Consider the following 24,121-nt stretch of genomic DNA (forward strand, 5'->3'; position numbering starts at 1 on the left):
ATTTCCCCTATTTTAGCTAAGTATTCAAAAAAAAAAAAATCGCCTCGCCGTCTCATTTTAAAATTTCCATGAACCGAGAAACAGAGAATTTTTTTCCTTGGCCTTATATGAGGATATATATAGCACATGCATGAACAATCTGACCACCGAAATAAAACAGTATTTATCATATACATATAAGTACGTCATTTAAGTGTGTAATTATACAAATGTTCGCTATACTAATGCTACTGGCAATACATATTATTATTCACATAAATAAACTGCTATGACGATTCCAAAGGATCACTGGTGCTAAATACTAGACTAGACTCTTACCACCATTTACTGTATGTTTTTATTCAAACACGTCTTAAGGGAGCACTAAAGAAACATTGAAATCAGAAAGGGCAACGTACTTTTTATCAGACGCAACGTGATGAAACCAACATGCACTGCTGCTTCAATTAAACAACGTTCAGAGAAAAGAAAGGAATTCGGGATGAAAAACATCTCCCGACACTAGTAGTAGGTAGGGGAGATGTTTTTTCCATCATATGTATAATATCAAAGAATCAGACTTGCGTTTTTAACAAGAAGTCGAAAATATAACTTTTTACCAAAAATGACAAAAATATTCACCAAAATTAGAAAATTAAAGATATGATTATAAAATTCCTAAGGGAGGTCTGCTCAAAGTACATATACGTATATCGAAGCAATCAGAAAAAATCAAATAAAAAAAAGTTAAAAAAGTAAAAAGTTGACGCCTACGGGCAATCATTCATATGATATGTGCGTTTGTGTGACCCATTATAATTTGAATTGGTTAGCCATAATCGTGTTATATAAGTTGTAGTTTAGCATTTAAAAAAGGTATGACTGGCTACTTACGTACAATTCAGAATTGTAGAATACTAGTAAATGATTCAACGAAGATTGAGTTCTTTAGTTAAAAACGCGATATCGCTGAACAATTTCTTTTTACAAATTCTACATAGGCAATAGGCAAGTTAATTTTACAAGGCTGGTATGTTAGCCTCAAAATTGAATCGTACAATGAGCAATGGTAGTTTCTGGTGCGATGTGTCCTGTGATATACAATATTATTTACAAACTAATACGGTGTGTAAACTCACAGTAACCTCAAAATATACAAACAGAAATAAAATTTTAGATTATCAACTAACATACTAGAGTTTGAATAGCAGTAGCCTAATTATTTATGTATATTTGTATTTTTTAAGGCATATGAATTTATATCCTAAATTGCCAAACATTTTATTGCACGTAAGTGTACATCTGTTATACAACTATTACTCAGTATATCGTGCATGTCATGGGTACAAGGCACACAACTTTCAGTGATACTGTAGTCATAGGACAGATGGTATGAAATAAATATATCATAAGTGCAGTCATCTTATTCCAATGTTGCAATCATTAAGTGATTCGGCGTTGTGTACTATCAAACCCAGTTTTTAATTTCATACAGTGGTATTGTAAGATTATTATCAGGTTTTGTGTCCCGAGCATATGTTACCATACGTGTTAATGCTGATTCTGTGCTTGAAAAAAATACAGTAGAACCTGTAAGATAATAAATGGGATTATTAAATACAAGACAAAATGAATTGAAAACATTACAAACAAACTGTATACCAGTTATGTTTTGACAATATCTCTACTTACGGACACAAATTTCTGTTTCCAGTAATGAAACGTGATAGTTGTCTAATCTAATCTTATCTCTGATCTTGATTGGGTACGATGTACTAGTGATGTCATCTCTGGTGATAATATTGTCAACATTGGCGTCTTTTAACATTTTACTGATGGCCTAAAATATACAGCAACAAGCACATGTATGTCTGTGATAGTCTATTAATAACAAAATACTAAATCAGGACAAAAGATGATCGATGATGGAAATAAGGCTAATGTACGTCTGTTATAAATCCGTAACACGTGGCGGCCATTCATTATGTAAAATACATGGCACAAAAAGTAAATATGATTATGCCAAAAAAATCATTTCTCAATATTGAAAACGACAACGGAAATTGACTTTTACCCATATTTTCAAATGCGCATTTGTCGAATTGAAATACAAAATACGTTATAGAAAATTACATTAGATGCGGTACATAATACGGCCATTTATTATTTATTTACAAACGTTCCCATGAACATATCACAATATGTGATGAATTCAACATTGTCGAGTGTATAGCGCACAAATCTAAATTGAAAATTGATATATTGAAAACAAAATTTCAATATTCAATGTGTGTTGGTAGAACCCGACCAAGTTTCTACGTAGACGCAAAAGGTCTGCCATATATTTTGTGGCATTTAAAACATTGTGGGGCAAGGGATCAACCAACAACATTTCAAAATGGGTATTGGGGTAGAGGGCGTATCACCGTGTCAGTTTATTGCTAGTAAATGCTTCATCTCCAAATTTAATGGACGTAATGCGGAGCAATTCTCCTGAATACAGCAGTACTGTGTTTACATAATTATTCTTTTCAGATTGATCTTGATACGATCTACAATAGATTGTTCAATCCCTATGCCGACTGAATTTGTAACTGTTTATTCGTAATGTTGTGAAATTGTATTAGCAACAGAAGACAATATATAAAATCAAAGAAAGCTTAGAAAGAACTCCCGTGTGCTGAAAGTATTGAAGACACATTAAAAATTAATTCAAAATTAGTTGTACACGAGATATTGATGGAAAAGTTGAAAACTAATTATGTAAATCAGGTAACTAATATGAACAGAACAAACAAATTATGAATTATTATGCTAATTAGAGAGTTAATATGAACACATTTTAACCCAAAATTAATCAAGCCTGTCTATTGTCCAAGAGCATTTATGTACCAAATTTTATTCAAATGTGATGATCAGTAATTGAGATATCAGTGTTAATTAATTATGTTAATTAGGTGATTAATAAGCATAAATATTTACCAAAAACTAATTGGGTCTCTGCATAGTTCTCTTTAAAAGTTTCATTAAAATCCAATTCGTGGTTCTTTATATATCAGTGGAACATTATGCAAACTAGGTAATTAATATGCATAGTCCTAGAAGATCTATGTAGCAAGTCTCATTGAAATATGTTAATTAGTACTTGAGACATCAGGCAAAAAGCTGAAAATTAACTAATTATGCTAATAAGGTAGTTAATATGCACAAATATTTACCCCAAAACTAATCAGGAGTCTGCACAGTCCTTAAGTAACTATGTACCAAGTGTCATTGAAATGTGATGCTTACTACTTGAAATATCAAACGCTGAAAATTAATTAATTTTGCAAATTAAGTAATTAATATGTACTGATATTACCCTAAAAACTATCAGGTCTGTGCAGTGTTCTATGACATCTATGTACCAAGTGTCAATGAAATGTGATAATTACTACTTGAAATATCAAAAGCTGAAAATTAATTAATTATGCAAATTAGGTAATTAATATGTACTGATATTACCCTGAAAACTATCAGGTCTGTGCAGTGTTCTATGACATCTATGTACCAAGTGTCATTGAAATGTGATGATTACTACTTGAAATATCAAAATCTGAAAAATAATTAATTAAGCAAATTAGGTAATTAATATGTACTGATATTACCCTAAAAACTATCAGGTCTGTGCAGTGTCCTATGGCATCTATGTACCAAATTTCATTGAAATGTGATGATTACTACTTGAAATATCAAAAGCTGAAATTTTATTAATTATGCAAATTAAGTAATTAATATCTACTGATATTACCCTAAAAACTATCAGGTATGTGCAGTGTCCTATGATATCTATGTACCAAGTTTCATTGAAATGTGATGATTACTACTTGAAATATCAAAAGCTGAAATTTAATTAATTATGCAAATTAGGTAATTAATATGTACTGATATTACCCTGAAAACTATCAGGTCTGTGCAGTGTTCTATGACATCTATGTACCAAGTGTCATTGAAATGTGATGATTACTACTTGAAATATCAAAATCTGAAAAATAATTAATTAAGCAAATTAGGTAATTAATATGTACTGATATTACCCTAAAAACTATCAGGTCTGTGCAGTGTCCTATGGCATCTATGTACCAAATTTCATTGAAATGTGATGATTACTACTTGAAATATCAAAAGCTGAAATTTTATTAATTATGCAAATTAAGTAATTGAAATATCAAAATCTGAAAAATAATTAATTAAGCAAATTAGGTAATTAATATGTACTGATATTACCCTAAAAACTATCAGGTCTGTGCAGTGTCCTATGGCATCTATGTACCAAATTTCATTGAAATGTGATGATTACTACTTGAAATATCAAAAGCTGAAATTTTATTAATTATGCAAATTAAGTAATTAATATCTACTGATATTACCCTAAAAACTATCAGGTATGTGCAGTGTCCTATGATATCTATGTACCAAATTTCATTGAAATGTGATGATTACTACTTGAAATATCAAAAGCTGAAATTTTATTAATTATGCAAATTAAGTAATTAATATCTACTGATATTACCCTAAAAACTATCAGGTATGTGCAGTGTCCTATGATATCTATGTACCAAGTTTCATTGAAATGTGATGATTACTACTTGAAATATCAAAAGCTGAAATTTAATTAATTATGCAAATTAGGTAATTAATATGTACTGATATTACCCTGAAAACTATCAGGTCTGTGCAGTGTTCTATGACATCTATGTACCAAGTGTCATTGAAATGTGATGATTACTACTTGAAATATCAAAATCTGAAAAATAATTAATTAAGCAAATTAGGTAATTAATATGTACTGATATTACCCTAAAAACTATCAGGTCTGTGCAGTGTCCTATGGCATCTATGTACCAAATTTCATTGAAATGTGATGATTACTACTTGAAATATCAAAAGCTGAAATTTTATTAATTATGCAAATTAAGTAATTGAAATATCAAAATCTGAAAAATAATTAATTAAGCAAATTAGGTAATTAATATGTACTGATATTACCCTAAAAACTATCAGGTCTGTGCAGTGTCCTATGGCATCTATGTACCAAATTTCATTGAAATGTGATGATTACTACTTGAAATATCAAAAGCTGAAATTTTATTAATTATGCAAATTAAGTAATTAATATCTACTGATATTACCCTAAAAACTATCAGGTATGTGCAGTGTCCTATGATATCTATGTACCAAATTTCATTGAAATGTGATGATTACTACTTGAAATATCAAAAGCTGAAATTTTATTAATTATGCAAATTAAGTAATTAATATCTACTGATATTACCCTAAAAACTATCAGGTATGTGCAGTGTCCTATGATATCTATGTACCAAGTTTCATTGAAATGTGATGATTACTACTTGAAATATCAAAAGCTGAAATTTAATTAATTATGCAAATTAGGTAATTAATATGTACTGATATTACCCTGAAAACTATCAGGTCTGTGCAGTGTTCTATGACATCTATGTACCAAGTGTCATTGAAATGTGATGATTACTACTTGAAATATCAAAATCTGAAAAATAATTAATTAAGCAAATTAGGTAATTAATATGTACTGATATTACCCTAAAAACTATCAGGTCTGTGCAGTGTCCTATGGCATCTATGTACCAAATTTCATTGAAATGTGATGATTACTACTTGAAATATCAAAAGCTGAAATTTTATTAATTATGCAAATTAAGTAATTGAAATATCAAAATCTGAAAAATAATTAATTAAGCAAATTAGGTAATTAATATGTACTGATATTACCCTAAAAACTATCAGGTCTGTGCAGTGTCCTATGGCATCTATGTACCAAATTTCATTGAAATGTGATGATTACTACTTGAAATATCAAAAGCTGAAATTTTATTAATTATGCAAATTAAGTAATTAATATCTACTGATATTACCCTAAAAACTATCAGGTATGTGCAGTGTCCTATGATATCTATGTACCAAATTTCATTGAAATGTGATGATTACTACTTGAAATATCAAAAGCTGAAATTTTATTAATTATGCAAATTAAGTAATTGAAATATCAAAATCTGAAAAATAATTAATTAAGCAAATTAGGTAATTAATATGTACTGATATTACCCTAAAAACTATCAGGTCTGTGCAGTGTCCTATGGCATCTATGTACCAAATTTCATTGAAATGTGATGATTACTACTTGAAATATCAAAAGCTGAAATTTTATTAATTATGCAAATTAAGTAATTAATATCTACTGATATTACCCTAAAAACTATCAGGTATGTGCAGTGTCCTATGATATCTATGTACCAAGTTTCATTGAAATGTGATGATTACTACTTGAAATATCAAAAGCTGAAATTTAATTAATTATGCAAATTAGGTAATTAATATCTACTGATATTACCCTAAAAACTATAAGGTTTGTGCAGTGTCCTATGACTTCTATGTACCAAGTTTTATTGAAATGTGAAGATTAGTACTTCAGATATCAGTGGAAAAGCCAAAAATTGATTAATCATTATGCAAATGAGGTAATCAATATTGCACAGATTTTTACCCAAAACTAATCAAATTTGCGCATTAGTTTGGAGCATCTATGTGCCAAGTTTCATCAAAATCCAATGAGTGGTTCTTTAGATATCAGTGGAACAGTCATGGAACAGCTAAAAATCAGGTAATTATCGAGCAAATTAGGTAATTAATATGCATGGATTTTTACCAAAACCTAATCAAATCTGCGCATTAGTTTTGAGCATCTATGTGCCAAGTTTCATCAAAATCCAATGAGTGGTTCTTTAGATATCAGTGGAACAGTCATGGAACAGCTAAAAATCAGCTAATTGTCATGCAAATTAGGTAATTAATATGCATAGATTTTACCAAAACCCAATCAAACCTGCGCATTGTCCCAGAGCATTTATGCACCAATTTTTATCAAAAATCAATGTATGGTTCTTGAGATATCAGTGGAACAGGCACACTAACTGCAGACTCCTTTTTTGTGCTTCGCACACGGGAGTCAACCAGTGTAACGAGTACAGCCCGTATCACTGTATTCCGTGCTAACTTGTCGCGCCATTTCCTAATCATGGCGTTAGATTACGCACCTACCTGCACCTTGATATTAACCGACATACTGCACGCACCAACCCCAACCACCGTGACTATTACGGGCGAGCTTCGTACTGTTCTAAGCGCTGCTTCGTCCTGTGTCAGTGAAAGTCATATTTCAACTTCCAGCCAATAGAAAACGCCGTAATATTAGAGGTGTGACTTAAATGACATTCTACTAACTGTTCACCCAATGTAGATGACTCCAAATCAATCGTTTAACCAATTAGCCTTTTTCAGTTTTCAGCTGCCTTGGGTCTCTGTCCGGTTCCTCCGCCGAGAATGTTTCCATGTCAAAGGGCGGGATATGGCAATGCTACCTTGTATCAATCTCGCAGGTTGGGTTTTTTGTTTATCTTGAAAACATGGTAAGACCCAGATGAAATAATGAAATTTGACGCCAATATTCCAATTCTCAATTTGTTGTGGTACGCCCTCAGTCCAATTTAATACATTTAGCTCGTGTTGTGAAAGTTTAACTGATACTGAGAATAAAATACTGAATGGCCACAGTATGTAGGGCACATGTAGGGGTAATTTAAAATGGAATAATACCGCTGTGGTTTTATTACTTGAAGCATTAAAAATAGATATTTTTCATAGTCTAAGTGTAAATTTCCGAAAGATGAAACACGACGTTTTGTCATAATTTCATCTTGTATATTTGATACACACAAGGAAAAATGAACGGCCGCCAGGTGTCACCAATTGTTATGATCTACTAAACACAAAATACGGAATTATGATTAATATAGTGACATACGAAATCAAATGTACGTCACAATAAGATCAATTATTTAACTTACACTGCTGAAGTTAGGAAATGAGACATAAATGCATTCTATTTTTTTCAACAACATGAATTTCTTAACATCCTCACAAAGTACAGCAACTTCTTGTCGCATTTTGGCCAAGGTGGATGTATGGTATCTACTCCCAGGGTGTGCAAAGCTAGAAAGAAATATAACACATAAAGAATGGTTATACATAAACATATGCAAATCGCCCTTGAAACGAATGACTATAGGACACCCACACATATTGCTAAATGTATGATGTATCACATTCCCAATGTTGACTTATGCTCTTCGCTTCAGTATATTATCAAAATCAGTTTGGTTTCAGCCATCCAACCTGGATTTACACTAGAAAAATAATGCGGAGATATACAGAACACAATCACACTTACTGTTCTCCTGATTTGTTTCTGAAGTGCATAGCAATATACGGACCTCCATTACAAATGTGTTTAGTGATTTGATCTGCTAACGTTCTAATTTCCTTCGTCCTAGTCAAGTGCTTGTCAACCGTCCTTGTGATCTCATTTGAAACACGTACTTGGCACCCTCTATCTGGTTCGAATAACCCAATACATTGGCTATTCTGAGATGGTTCCACTATGGCTAGCTCGTTACCAATATGTGTTAACTTTCCATCCATAGTTGGTAGTTTGATTCCATACTCTGCAGTGAATTCGACACTTACTCTTTTGTACGTTTCGTTTAAGTTTAAACAACGCCCAGGGAAGATAACAACACCAACAGCTCCATTACACAGGTGTCGAAACTCTTCAACAGAGATTAAATCAACCAATTCTTTTATTATTTTCATGTCAAAAGTTTCGTTGACGAACTTTCTGCCACTAAACTCATTACCAGCTGTCCAATGGTTGAAAAAAAATATTTCAGACAATGTTAGATTTTTTATCAAGGCGTATTTCATACCAGCCCTCAATGCTTGGTATTGGCAGTTTGGTCCATTCCCATCTAGGTGCACTGGTATCATGTACCGATGATCTAAGTTGAGGGTAGAGCCTGTTGTCTGAAATAGGAGACAACAATACATGTCATGTTGCAGGCAGAACAGTTAGTATCACATGTTTGTGTATAGCTATAGCAAAAGATACTGCTACATTACAGTAGTGGCAGAATCAATTAATTCCATTTAGTCCATACGGATTATTGGGCATATATTCCACACAATACAGTATAAAATGCGACTATATATATTGATAGAACAAAGCTTGTTAGTGAGAGCCAGGGATAGCAAACAATTGTGTCCAACGAATACACTGAGCAATACCAAGGTGTGAGGCAGGGAGTAATTGTGTGTATGATGGGCAACCTAATTCCAGGAAGTCGCAAATATCGTCGTCATAATCACACAGAAAATGGTGCCAAGACTGAATGTTCAAACCGAAGTGACTGGGATTTGACCACTATGGAAATTATAAATGCCCGAAGTGAACACTTTGTAATCAATTCGATGTAATCTTGTGCAAGATTGACTGATGTACTGCCGTTGGCACACTTGTGTTCTAGGATCAATTGTATGTCATTGCAGAGGTCGAATAAAGATGTATCCATAAGTGATATTGGTGTGGAAGCTACAGGTGCCATGTTTGTATTGACCGAAATTGTGGGGTCTGACCTAGTGTTGTTACTGCTAACCAAATGAAGTGAAATTAGCATTCAATGACTGATAGCATTCTCATTATATGAAAACAACACTCAAAACAGCATGTACGTATATTAAAGCGCGGTGGTCGTCGCGCAGCGCGTGTTCGAATTTCATGTAAATAAACAATGTATGTTACACGCGTTGTATACGTCACTATGAGTCCCATATCGAACAGGACGCGGCACGACGATTGCCACCCTTTAATTTCATTATGCGAGCGACTGCCACATGATAGCTCAGAGATAATCAGGCCCGTTGTTGGCATGGACGAATCTGTAATAAGACTGTAGAATCTGCTTGAGTATTATGTCGACGAAATTCAGTTCGTGCGAAGAAAAGAATGATGGAACAAACTGTTATTTGGATTTAAACTGTTTTTTTTTTCCTATCAGCGTGATGCATAGGGGATTTAATTTCATTGCTCTCAGCATTGTACCCTTTGTTTGCACCGATAGCTTCAAAATAGGGGAAAATGTGTCACCATTTTACGCAGTTCTGCCAGTGAGATGTCAGAAACTCGGCGGTCGAATACGATATACCCTGTGGGTGCGCGGATGTCGGACTTGAGCCGGGCTGATGACTGCGTGTTCACGCGGGAACGGTTGACGGTTTTAAATTCCAACTGAGTGATTTTCGCTTGTACTTTATGCTTACCGATTCTTGTCATAAGAGTTTGTTTACATGTTTGTTTACCTCGACCTGGTCGTCACTGTCGCCGTCCTGAGAACTGTGAATCCGATAAAATGGTAGGGGAATTACGTTGGTGTTTGGAAAAAGTCAACTTAAGGCCGGCAATGTTTTATTCTCGACGAATGACATGTCGCTTCTTTTGGTGATGGGGCAGTGCAAAATTGTCAATGCACCAGGTGTGGGTTTACACATAGAGCTGGCAACCGGAGCACATTGAACTAACGACGTTTACTGCCCGGCATAGCGAAATAGAAATGATACGAAAATACGAAAATACAGACAGAAAGAGAAATGAGGAGGCACGGTGAGCGTGCGATGTAAACAATGAAAAAACTAAAAGTGACCATGCGCAGCTGGGAGAATAAGCAAACTTACCATTTGAACTGCTTGCAAAATACAATCATATGATTACGACTGTTTCCCCAATAGTCTAAACACAACGATACTTCAGTACGAATCAGTACAAACCAAAACCCAATCGTAGAAATGCAGGTGAATCAGTTTGGGAGAGTATATTGTTTTGATAAACGAATGACATCACTGAAAATAGGAGATAACAAGTCGGATGCCAAGTCAGGTTGCTATATTCATAGAGGAGTGGTACGACTATGCCGATAAATGTATGTTTTCTAGATACAGAGTAAACGAATTTGGAGTCGTTACATCGAAATTAGCAAAACGGGTAGGCGAAAGAAATGAACTGCCCTGCGAAATCTCACATTAACATTGAAAAATAAAGTACGTGATTATTCACATTAATGATGGGGTTGAAACCAGTTTGTATGCATGGCCATGCTAAAATAAATGGTGTAAAATTAATACATTCATTCCTTCTTAATATCCATATAACATTATCATACATATACGCTGTGTTATATGCCCCTACCCCAAAAACGAAAACGTTGACGGAAAACGACACTCAACTCACTTTGCTATGTAGCAAGACCAAATATTAAAACAGCTAACATTAATATTCTTTGAATATTTCAATTTTCAAAATAAAAATGTGTGATTATAAGATATTAATAACCAAGCAATTCATGAAACACGACCTACCTTACTACTTGACTGTTCGCTTTCTCGAATAATTTGCGAATTATTTGCTTTCTCTTCCTTCTTTGAAATCAACGTTTGATTCTGCATCTGTTTGAATGCATTGGAGTATTGGAAACCGAGAATAACTATCATGGAAAGCTTCGAATTTTAACAATGCTTAAAACAACACTACTACATAGTTCGGCTAAATATCAATTTTTCAATGAATAATATGATTGAGAATAAAAATTTTACAGACAGGACAGTGTCCATCAAATGTTGATTATTAGCTATGCACCGCCAAACAATTACTGAAACCTACCATCGGCAGTTGTTTTCTTTCTCGAATGCCTTGCGGGTTTTCGTCATTAACATCCACTTTTGGGATAGGCGGTTGGTCATGTGTCTGTTCAGAATGAGTTTGAATATGTTATTGTAAATTACATAGTTCCATCAATTTGGCAATTTAAACTCACATGAAGCACTGAATCAAATAACCCTTAATGTAAGTAGTAACATTGTTTGTTTAAACTACGTGCACGCATAATACTTTCCTTTCATAGCCATGTTATATAATACATATATAGTTGTGAAATGGCAAGAGAAATTGTTGAAAAGTAACATTAGGTTCTGAAATAAAAATAGAATTGCCCACACAAACTACCCGATCAACTTTAACAGCTACATACCGGGTTACTTGATATGACTCGTGCCTTGGTCAATGTTTCTTTACTCTGTATAGCAGGGTCCTTTACAGGCTCTGTGTTTCCTCTCAGTTCGAAATATGCATTGAGGAGTAAAGTCGTCATAACAACGAAAACAAGTAGAAACACAAACTGCCGTATGTTCATTTTCATGTGTTTTCCCGTTTCATATAATACACTTATGCTTTAACTCGCGATCGCCATGTGTTACCACTGTGTCGTCATTGATGCAATCATCCATAGTGAAATCAGCATATAACAATGCTGTATTATTATGCACTAGTCGTCAGGTTGTGGTGAGGGTGTGAATTTCTTTCATTTTGGTCATCCGTGAAAAAGGTTTTAGAGGAATGACCTACCATTAAAACCGCCAGGTAGGCAATTGTGTTTCTCAGTTTTCTTATAATTGTTACTATTGTCAAAGTTTGTTAAGGAATAAAAACAAAATAACAATAATGTATTTGCTGATTAAGTTACACGATGATGTCGTCACATTGAAACTGACATTGTGGCAATTGATGTATCATAATATTTGAAATGATGCCACTGATATATCATCAATCACACCGACAAAATAAGTTGTTCATATTCATCATGAATAACTGGATCGACACTCGTCGGCAACAATCAGTATACCAAAGAATACTGAAAAATATCCAGTGTTTCAGTTTACTGAATTACGTTTAATTAACATAATCCATAGTATTAGCATGTGTTCCGGTAAGCCCACCATTCGTGACAAGCAAGACATGCTGTGGTCTGTTTTGTAAACTGTTACAAGCCCCCTGGTTCGTAACATAGCAACCGATGTGGCGGGAGAGTATCGTGCTTAACAGTTTTATCGTGTCAATCGAATTGTCAGAGTACAAAGTAGCCACTTCTTTTGATTTTAGTACACAAAGTAATCCTTTCAGTATTTTTTGTCACACCCTTATGTCGCCATTATATATATTATATATATATTATATATATTATATATATATATATATATATTATTTTACGGTTCTAAGAAAGGAATAAGTCAATAATACAATTGCAAATAAAGTGCAATGCAGTGACAATGAAAATCACTATTTCATCACTCAATTTACAAGAATGTACTGGATATAAATTGTCATCTGATTAACTACCCTCACCATTCCTTTTTAAATTTCTTTTTCTTTTCAAATAAATATAAATAAATAATATCGTAACGTTGTCAGTAAACAAAGTATATGTATATAACGTAAATTTAATGATAATTATTTATATACAATTTGACCATGCTGTTTTTATGACGCAATAATATTTCAATATTTATCAAAGGAAAACTATTTATATATATTGTTGACAATATAATTTATTCATATATATATTCGAAGTAAAATAGAGTGTATAAATAAGTAATACAGTCTCTTATCATATACAAATAAAATATTTTATATTTTTATTTTATATATTTTATTATATATACAATTGAGAATTGTGTATTTATTAAAAATAATTTGTTTATTACAATAACATGACCATTTCATTATATATTGTAAGCAAATAAGTAATTATTTATTATTTACTATTTATTATATACAAATAAATTGAATGATTCCCTTTATTATGTACAAATAATTTGTACCATAATTGCATTATGTATATATAATGAATAATTTTGTAATTATTAATAAATGCACAAACGACACCTCATACTGATATTTTATGGAATTCTACAGAATATGAATATAATTATTTGAGGAATTCTATAATAATAATATTTATTAGACGCATAAAATTCTTAGGAAAGGATAAAAAGGGTCTTACAAAGGAAACTTAAAAACTATAATCTAAAACAAAACTATTCTAAAAAAATAAAACAAATCAAAAACAAATATGAATAAAAAATAAAGACAATTTGCACGCACTGGTGAATACATAATATGGAATTATCACTAATTGTAACCTAATACACTGATAGTTGTTGCTGTTTTGTTTCATAGCTGTTTTTAAGAAGACAGCTAAGGCTGGTGCTAGTGTATGGTTTCCCATAATCAATATGAATTTATTCTGACTGTTTCTTTATCAACATTTTGGAACTTTGTTTTGTACAGTCAGGAATAATTTGTCCTTATGATGACTGTAAGCTGGACATTTCATGACAAAATGTTGCTCATCCTCAATTATTTTTAGCTGCACATATCACGCGTTCTTTTATCCAGCGGCACATTATTATGTCTGCCATTCTCAATTTTAAGATCATGGTTGCTTGTCCTGAATTTTGCAATTAACCTTCTAAGACCATGGTTCTGCACACTATTTAAGTAATTTTAATTTTTTAAATCTTGTTTAAAGAGTCTGTATGTTCTATTACTGAAACTCTATTGGATTCCACAGAAAATTGAAGTGATTTTGTGGAATATATATTATCACCTATTGGTGATCTTTTGGGAATATGCAACTTATGTCAGTTAAAGTTTCCTCACATCCATAGCCGTAATCAAACCATGGGTGACAGAGCTATGATATATATATAACTGGCTGGCAGTCTGCCATTATTGGTCCGACTATGAAAACACTCACATGGACATGTATGATGCATGTGCTATATGTCAATAAAATAGGTAAATAAGCCTCGGAGATATACTAGTATTATAACCAATAATGTCAGTACTAAATTTGAACGATAACTGACAAAGCATTTTCAGAAAAGTATATTTTCAAAAAAGATGGCTGCCAGTCGACCATTTTGGATCGATTCTCTAAACTACTGCATATGCATATATCACTAGACAAATGCAAAGGATGAACATATTTGGTCTAGAAGGTTCTGAAATAATTTCTGACAGAGACCGTTTCAAAATTCACAATACTGATTGAAGAACGTGATTTTTTAACAAAAATATTTTCAACAGTGAACTGTTGTATAATACTACAAAATATTCCACAAATGAAAATGAATCCCATGGAATATCAATCTATTATTAACTTCCCATCAATACAATTGAATTTCATTTCAAATTCATTAAAATAACATATACATTTTACTACCTCTATTCTAAGTATATAATGAGTTAGAACAAGTGTAGTTCTCCTGTCACAGTCATACCTCTGATATTTCACTGCCATTAGAAAATCAGAAAACAAAATTATAATACCCTAATCAGATTTTGAAGGCACTTAAAAGTAAACAGCTCTTGAGAATAAACTCTTGGCAATCATTGGTATGTAACTCCATTGGTGAATAAGCTACCCTCATTATTTGGTTAAACAGTATGCTTGTGAATGCCAGGACGCGTGACCTTTCAGAGCGTGACAGAGATCATGACAAAGTCAACACAAAAAAATGAAATTAAATACAAATACATAGCGTAATGTATAAAATAATCTTAATTAATAAAGTGACAAAAATATATCAATAATTAACCTGAACCAAGAGAGGAAACTATACACCTTTATGATCAACAGTAAGCTTGTTAGTTAATTATTTATTTAATTCGCTGTAAATTTTGTAATTGTATACATCACACTGACCATTCCTGCTCACAAATCACGTAAAAACATACAGATATACTAGCTATTCTAGTTTCTCACAATGTTCTCTTTATAGTTCTACTGCTTACACCAAGAGCAAAAAATGTCAAATGACCAAGTGTTTCAGCATACAATGTATTTTGCAAGCTCACCGCAACACCAAATTTAAGCTGTACGCCATAGGTTACCTTTTCCCATGTGTACTATTGTGTAGTATATGATGGGTGCTCAGAGCTAGACTACAATCACAGAAAGTTTCCAAACAAAGATCCTAATGTAACAATAGATTGTAGGGTCCATGGCGCCATAAAGTTTAGTTTCACTTTTTTACTATATAACATTTTCCAGTGTTTTCAATGTTTGATTTTAATTACCCAAATAACTATTTGACGTGATAACCATATCTATTATAAAATCAATTTATATGAAATATAATAGCAAAATTTTGGCCACATTTACATTATTATGCATTATTATTTTCAAAAATATTCAATAGAAAGAGCTAGATCATTAGATAAAGTGAAATATAACATCACTATATGAAAATGTATATTGTATATTTATAGCTTTTTACAAACTTTTGAACAAGATTTTTACTGAAATCTATCTTAAAAAATCATTTGCTAAAGCTTTATAAAATACACTTGTCTGTGAACAAAATAGAATGTCGGTATAATTCCATGGAATTTCTCATGTTGTTGATCTATTAGTGGAAATGTTCATAGTATTCAATGGAATACAGTAAAAGTGTGAAAATTCTGACATACTGAAAACACTGGTTCTGACATGACAACCAGTAATTTACTGTAATGCAATATGCTGACAGCCTGTTGTAAAAAGAATGCAAATAATAAATTCCAATACAATGTCGCCAATTTTTGAATTCTATAAACCAATGCATCAATTTGCATTTAGTGGAATTGTATATAAAATGCCATTTTTTAATTTTATAAACTATATTCCTTGTAGAATTTTATAAAACATCTTATAGATAAAACAAAACTGTTTATTGAAAATTGTTATGTAAATAAATCCACTTGTAGCTGAATCTAGATTTGGAGTTTATATATATGTTTTGATGAATGTTGGTCTCCGAGACTATACACTTCATAATCACATGATGCCACCTTGGGATTTTTTTCTAATTTGCATAAATCCAAAATGGCCGCTATAATACCATTGATCGTCGCATCTTCACTTCTAATTAACAATTTTTAGAAATTTAAAAATATCATCTTGTTTAAATGTATACGTACAGAAATGTCTCTTCAACCAATCATATGATCATTAAAACATTCCATATTTGCATGCATAACGCATTTGCATAAATTGAAGATGGCCGCCATAGCATTATGTTTCTCTACAAGACGTTTGACATGTTTTTCAGATACTGTGAGGTTATATTACTGCTAAGCTCAATTCCTGCATGATTCAGTATTTACATGGATTCAAAATATCAGTAACAGTAACTCTTCTTCTGTGAATGGTGACAATATCATTATTTGGCTTCTATTATGTTATATCTGTCATCTTGTATACCAATTGTATACCAACTTTACAATGGAGAATTTGAAATATTTTGGTATTGCGTCACTTCTTCTCCATGGCTTGTCACTATATGGGTGAACCAGTAATGTTAAACTTGTAATGTGATGCGTGTAACCTTGGAAGATCATTGATTAATAGTGCATTATATCAAACAAACAAAAAACGTTCGGCTACTTGAAATTTCTTCCGCTACTTGAACATTTTTAACAGTTTTTTTGATGAACGTAAAATCTAGGATTTTTTTTATTTTCACTGAAACATTCCTTCAAGTGAAATTAATATACCATAAAGTATATATTATTGCTGTTATTTTAAGTAACACTATTGAAGTTAAATAAATTTAACTGATATAAATATCAATATTGCTGTGCTCTGGTGGTTTTGAACCTCAGCACCTCAACGTACAGTACCTTCAGCCCAGGTTTGTTTCTTTATAACTAGATTCAACTCGCGCTCAAGTATCAATTTGATCTATGCATATATCGGGTTTGGTTGTCAGAAATATGGAAATCGAGATTCGGTCGTAGCTTTCGATATCCAAATTACATGATCTGTTTTGTGCCTCTTTGAGTATTACAAAAAACGTCAATGGTTTTACACTTCGAATGGAAATATTTTTTGAATCCAAATAGCGTTTGTTTGTTTTAACAAAAGCGTCTGAATCATCACAAAGCGTTCAATTACATACTCAACGTAGGTTTAGCGATTGATAATATGTGATATACTTATGGTGTGGATGTGGTGAAGATAAGTCGTAAATATCTGTCTTGTCTTACAAGGGAGGGAAAACATTATTTAATCTACTTACCAATTCATAAACTTCAAACATATCTTTACTACTACTCTGCAGCTTTTTGCTGATGTCATCTAGGCGGGATAGTATGCAATATTATACTGTAACCCTATCGCATCTTGTTTGCTTTTTGTCGACTATTTTACGTCTGTCACATCATACCCATCATCAATGTGCAATGACTTCTAAGGCGTATACCATAAACACATACGTATTGAAGAAATGTGAATCGGCACTAAACCTATCTGTCCATCGTGTAGCACACAGATTTAGTAATGGTTTACGTTTACTTTCTTGCGTTACAATGGATTATAATAAATGCTCTTCATTACGTATACCGGTAATCACACCCTAATTTGTTGCAATTCATCTACAGTACCGCCAAACTAACTTGTAGTATTTTGTTAGCGCATGCGCATATTTCATTAACTAATCATGGCCGCACAATTTGATTTTGAAGACCGTGAGTCCGCGATCACGTTTTATGAAGAACGTTTGGAAACATTTTTATAGCATTCGCCGCAAAGCCATTGCGTCATTCACCCGAAAACTTGGGCAATCACATCGCCACCAGAGTCGAGGGGTGATTGACGAGTGTAATACTCGTATTGAAAAGTGTTGGGCTGTGCTGGAAAATTACAGGACCGATAAAACCCGTTCGATTCTCACACTGTAACTAACTGAGCGAACACTCGCAGCAAACAAACGGTCCTCAAAAGGGGGAGAAAGACTACCGTTAAATTATTGTTTGTATAAGCATATATTGTATAAACATGCTCACCCGACTTAAACTTTGACATCAGGTGCTTGAAAGGATCTTCCTTACACCATCGCTATATTGTCGAATAAAAGCTTGCCAATTTATAACAACTTTTTTGATTGGCTGCTATTTAGCCTCTCAGCTCAGTGTCATCCAATCAAAGCCGGCGTAACGTCACGAAAATGCTCAAAATGTTGAGACTAATAATTACCTCACTGAGTCAAGTGATTTAAACTATAGTAGTTATTTCAATTATTATTGTTTGTTTTAATATGTGCTAATCTAAATTCATAGTTGTATTCAGTTCCTATATTTAGGGGGTTCGACCCCCCCCCCCCAGAATTGAATTCTATACCATGGATGCTGATCTGAATGAATTCCTGTGGACAGTATTCTTGAACTTGTGATGTGTCTTCTTGTATGCAGACAAAGATTAAAGTCAGTTGAGACTTTTTCTTTGAACTTTTTCCAGTTATTTTGTGGTATAATTAATATTTTAGTGGTGGTATTAGGCAATCTTGTAGCTATATTTGTATAATACTATATATTGTATCTGTATCTGTTTTGTTATACATTACCGTCTTTTGTGTAGTTTTCAGGTCACACTGGTATCCTACATGTCTGACCCTACAGGGAATCCAGTTGTAACTAAACAGAGAGTGGAGGAGATGCGCCAGGCTATGGCCATTCTGAAAGCAACACTAGCTTGGAAAGAAGAGGAGACTAAATGTATCAATGTATTGTGTATACCATGTATGATGTCATCATTTTAAGGCCAACTGATATTTTGTCATTTCAAAAGTTTGCTATACTACTGTATGTACGTTTATGTTGTTTACCTTTGTAAGTTTGCATACTATCATACACACAGAATTAGGAAATAAACAAACTTCGATATGTTCATCATGACTGGACTCTATACCATTGTATACGTGTCATATATCCCAGCATTACAAGTCATTTTGGTAAGATGAACGGTATAGTTGTTACACAAAATTGCTGAAAAAAGACACTCCAAGTGACAGCACGTCCACTACTGATTGTTCAAAGGCACATATATGATATGGTAGATATAGTTGTATGCAAAACATTCGGTTATGTTGAAAGCAGAATATTGGAACATACGGCTGTATCCAACACAGATGATGGTCTATTTTGGTAATACTTTAGAAATAAAGAAGACAAAAGGTTGCAAAAGTCTCTATAATTTAATTAGAAATGTGAAAAACTATGAGTGGGCATTTGTGTGTTTTTATTTTAATATTTACGGTGATATGCAGGATTATGCACAGCCTTTCCATCATCTACGCACACAATTATTACACGTATGGTAATTGTAACATTGCACAAACCATTAAACGTTCAACATTACTGTGCAAAGTTATGACGTCATTAGATACAAAGCAGCTGGATAAAAATCCCATGTGATTCACAAGCCATTGGTTGCAGAACAAGGTCACAGTATGAGTTTATGTATTTTTGTTATATAACTACAGGAGAAAACACCAGGGCATTCAGACAGTAAACGTATTTATGTATATGTTAAACTGTAAGGGAAAAGCTGTTTATTATGTATTTTCGTTCTAAACAATATAGTACAAAATAGTACATGGGCAGAACGCTCAAAATTGGCACATACATTTCCTTGCGATTCACAAGACCTCGCTACAAATTCCCAATTTTTCACAAATGTGGCATACTTTACGCATAATCATTTGTTAGGGAATCAAGATAGTCGAATATATAATAATGGCAAATGGTTGAATATTTGGAGAATGAAAAGTGATAAACTGTAAATTACATTTTCATACAGTTATGTTGCTCTTTCATCTGGAAGTATGACGTTGTTTGACTTCTGTTAAGTGAATCCATGTTATAGTTATTATGCTTGGTCATACGTTGTTACTTTCTACCTATACGTTCGAATTGGATGAACATCTTTTGAGATTGAACATATATAAAAACGAACGTCGTAAATCCAACTGTGTACTTAAATTTACTTCATAACTTACTTCAGTGTAGTGCATACGTCGCATAGGTTCCATATCGAACAATGTATTTTACACTCATCGGATTTCATTCAAATTCAAATTCTTAGCCCGAAAACTCAACATTGTCCATACTGATTGCTAATGAGACTGTAGTCGCCCAGAAGCAGCAATGAAGTGACAATGTAGCCCAGTGGCCCACTTCCTGCATTGATTGTTACTCCATCTAAACAGTTGTCAAAGCCAATATTACTTTCACGCCGAACGTCTTAGTGTCACACGACATGAATAACAACACACATATGCTTACTTCCACTTTGATCATTAGATGGGTTGCTAACATAAGTTTGTTCCACAGCCACATAGTAGTTTATTTAATACCTAGAAGTCAAAATAGCATGATCAGTGGCGGCCATCTTGGATTTATACTAATTACGTACATTACCATTAGTTTTGTTCAGCAACCTCATAAAAACAGACACAAACTTGAATTGGTCCAAGAAACGTGAAGGGACCTACAACAATTACACTATTAACCTTATATTAATTACATGGATGTTTATAAATTATGAAATTTGATGGACAATTTGAAATTATGCAATTAGGTTAGTTATTAGATCACAGAATGCGTTGGGTAGAAATGTATAGTGTTCCAAAATCTCATGTTAGTTTAATACAATACTATTAGTGGGAAATGTCTGGTATAGTGTATTCAATGTCACCCAAGTAGGATATATGCCCTTATTTTTTTTAAATATATCCAAAACCCTAACATAGTCGGCCGACCAAATACATAAAAAAAAACTTTAGAAGGATTTTTTTTGTTAGAAGTATAAATTCTACTTAAAATTAAAATATTTCAGCATATTGTAAGGACCAAGCTTGACAGGAATGAATCCATAATTATGGGTTAATCATGATAGATCGTGTAAAATGGTAATCACTGCAGCTAGTTTTGAGATTTGCTACGCTGACCTGTTTATTCATATTTGTTTTCGATTTGTTTTATATTTTTAGAAAAGTTTTTTCTTTTTCTTTTTAGATTATAGTTTTTTCAATTTCTTTCTGTAAGACCCATTTTATCTTTTCCTAAAGATTTTATGCGTCTAACAAATATATATATATATATTTATTTTTAATTTTTATCATAGTCTTTTTCTTGTTGAGTCATTTATCCACATGTATCCTGAACTTTTGGTCATTATTCAAAACTACACTTACTTTCCTCAACTCAGCATGTACATCGCCGCCACAGTTTACTTATCTTTACAATGACAATAACAGCTTGACGTAGATCTGTTCAAAATGTAATCAAGTGTTCCTTTTGTCATGGGCAAGCCACGTGGGCAATCGTGCAGTTTTATGAAAATTCGCCCCTCACGTTTCCAAACCGTCCATAATGTTTTCCATTCGTTTGAATTACCTGGCAATGGTGGATAGTCCTTGTCAGAAGAGCAACCCACCTCCGCTCACAGACAAACCAGTGACTCGTGTTTTTATTTAAGTTGGCGTTACATCAATTCTGGGTTCTAAAATAAGGAGACCTTATGCTCGTATGCAAATTTGCGGGAGTCAAATATGTGAATCTGGGTTCTTGTGCCAAAAACCAGCCTGCAATGGAAATTATCCAGGAAAGCCAATGAATTAGCATTCCTTTACAAAGAAGGATTTTCACCACCCATCCAGCTAGAATCCAAAAGCTTGTTGGTTTTTATCTAGTTTGCGCTCTGTATAACAACGAAACAAATTAAAATTTCTTTCTGGATAGGTTTATTAAATTGTACATACTGGGTATTTTCAAAACCAGCGGTACGTGATAGTATTAAGGTTGTTTTCATGTTGCCTGGTTGTCATTTATAAATTAACTTTGTGTACAGTATAACTAGTAATGACTTATAGACTTGTAGAGTTGCATTTATTCTATTGTCTTTTACATATGGTTATAGGTGGGGGTTTCCTGCTAAGATTACAAGGGTTTAATTCTTTGTTCTAAACATGTGACAACCATATTGTACCGAGTTAGTTCACTAAAAATCTATTTGTGGCCGTTTGGAACTGAGATTAGTCAGAGCGCTATGATGTGACTGGGTGTTATGTAATAAGCTTGAAGAATAGGTCTGACATAATCGCCAATGATAGTGACACATTGTGTTAGTCTGGCAGGAAGACATAATTTGCCTCAGACTTACTAACAGAGGATACTAACTGCAAGAAATTGCTACCAATGTATATTCTGCTACATCGCCTACATCGTCAACAGCCAGTCAAGTAAGGTGAAAGTCCTTCGCTACAATACCCCCAGACTCTTACATGTAAACGTAAAGAACTACTAGTTAAATCTATATGCCCGTCACAATTGTTATAGATTGCCTGCCATTTATATATATAAATATATAAACTATACAAAATACTGTATTCCCACCTATTCTAGTTGTGAGCTCCATTAATTAATTATTGTTGATTCTTATACTAGCTCGCTCAAGTGGCTAGTGAAAATGCCGTTTGTGAGACCACGTAAAAATTTTAATCATCACTTCATTATGCAAGAACCCAAACATGCTCTTCACCAAACTGTGCCTAGCTGGTACACTTGCATTTAGCTGTACAGTTTTGTCAACATTTCTGGAACCGAACATTGATACCCTCAAACGTTGAGCTGTTGCAGGTGTGTGCGATACTGCAAGAGACAATACCATGCATAAATCTTGCTTTACCTGATAAACCATGGTTTCACGTAATTCACGTGTGCCGTTGTATGTGTAAGCTTGATGTGCATTCTAATTATATATGCATATACATGTAGTTGTATATTCAAGTCCATCAGTCTAAATTATCCCTGTGTATCTCACAACTTGAGTGTTTTGGATTAATATTGTTCCAACCCTGTGACCCCGAGCTCGTGACACCTACAGTGACGCATACAATTTTATATTAAAGATAGCTACATTGCGACTAATATTATAAAAACTACAGAACTTTCTTGCAGGACTAATTGCCTTTTAAGAAAATGATCACAGAATTATGGCATGCTGTAACTTATGGTGACACATATATAGCAATATAGTTTATTAATGTTAGAATACAATTTATACATGCGATGCAATTAACTCAAATACAATGTATCAATATATAATAAAAGTAAATGATTTAGCCAGTTCTATGGTTCATTGGTTATTGCCAATTACTGACTATTACCTTTAAGACTCGTCTGGGTGTAATCATCGCATTCTAGTCAGAGCTATCAAACATATCCAACAAGAAATTTAAGATAAGTGTATTTTTCACAAACATAAATTAATTAACAGAAGAACAATTTGGTTACAAGAACACGCATAACTTCGACAGACATGAGGTTAGATATTTATTCTGCCACTGGTCGGCCATTTTGAATCAGATAGTCAAACCAATACATCTGTATATCTATGACTTGATGTATAATGAATATATAAAATTGGAACATAATAAGTCAAAGCATGTCAGAGATATGGCACGAGAACCACCTTCATTAAAACAAAATGGTAGCCTGTCAGCCATTTTAAATCCCAGT

The 24,121-nt window shown here is 33.1% G+C and overlaps 1 protein-coding gene and 1 long non-coding RNA gene across 2 annotated transcripts; one reads left to right on the forward strand and one right to left on the reverse strand.

Annotated features, from left to right (window-relative positions):
- Nucleotides 1-318: 318 nt before the first annotated feature.
- On the reverse strand, nucleotides 319-12,215 carry LOC102808471 (uncharacterized). Its single transcript, XM_078013350.2, has 7 exons — nucleotides 11,970-12,215; nucleotides 11,603-11,686; nucleotides 11,302-11,388; nucleotides 8,285-8,916; nucleotides 7,902-8,046; nucleotides 1,672-1,819; nucleotides 319-1,569 (listed from the first exon to the last, which is right to left on the reverse strand). The coding sequence occupies exons 1-7, from the start codon at nucleotides 12,135-12,137 to the stop codon at nucleotides 1,448-1,450; spliced, it is 1,386 nt and encodes a 461-aa protein (XP_077869476.2). The 5' UTR covers nucleotides 12,138-12,215; the 3' UTR covers nucleotides 319-1,447.
- Nucleotides 12,216-12,245: 30 nt separating this feature from the next.
- On the forward strand, nucleotides 12,246-19,503 carry LOC144361005 (uncharacterized). The gene is made up of 2 exons (XR_013422335.2): nucleotides 12,246-12,358; nucleotides 19,179-19,503. It is a non-coding gene; the product is annotated as an uncharacterized LOC144361005 (long non-coding RNA).
- Nucleotides 19,504-24,121: the final 4,618 nt, after the last annotated feature.

The sequence above is a fragment of the Saccoglossus kowalevskii genome, chromosome 6, assembly GCF_978046115.1.
Source record: "Saccoglossus kowalevskii chromosome 6, keSacKowa6.1, whole genome shotgun sequence".
Classification (NCBI taxonomy): Eukaryota; Metazoa; Hemichordata; class Enteropneusta; family Harrimaniidae; genus Saccoglossus; species Saccoglossus kowalevskii.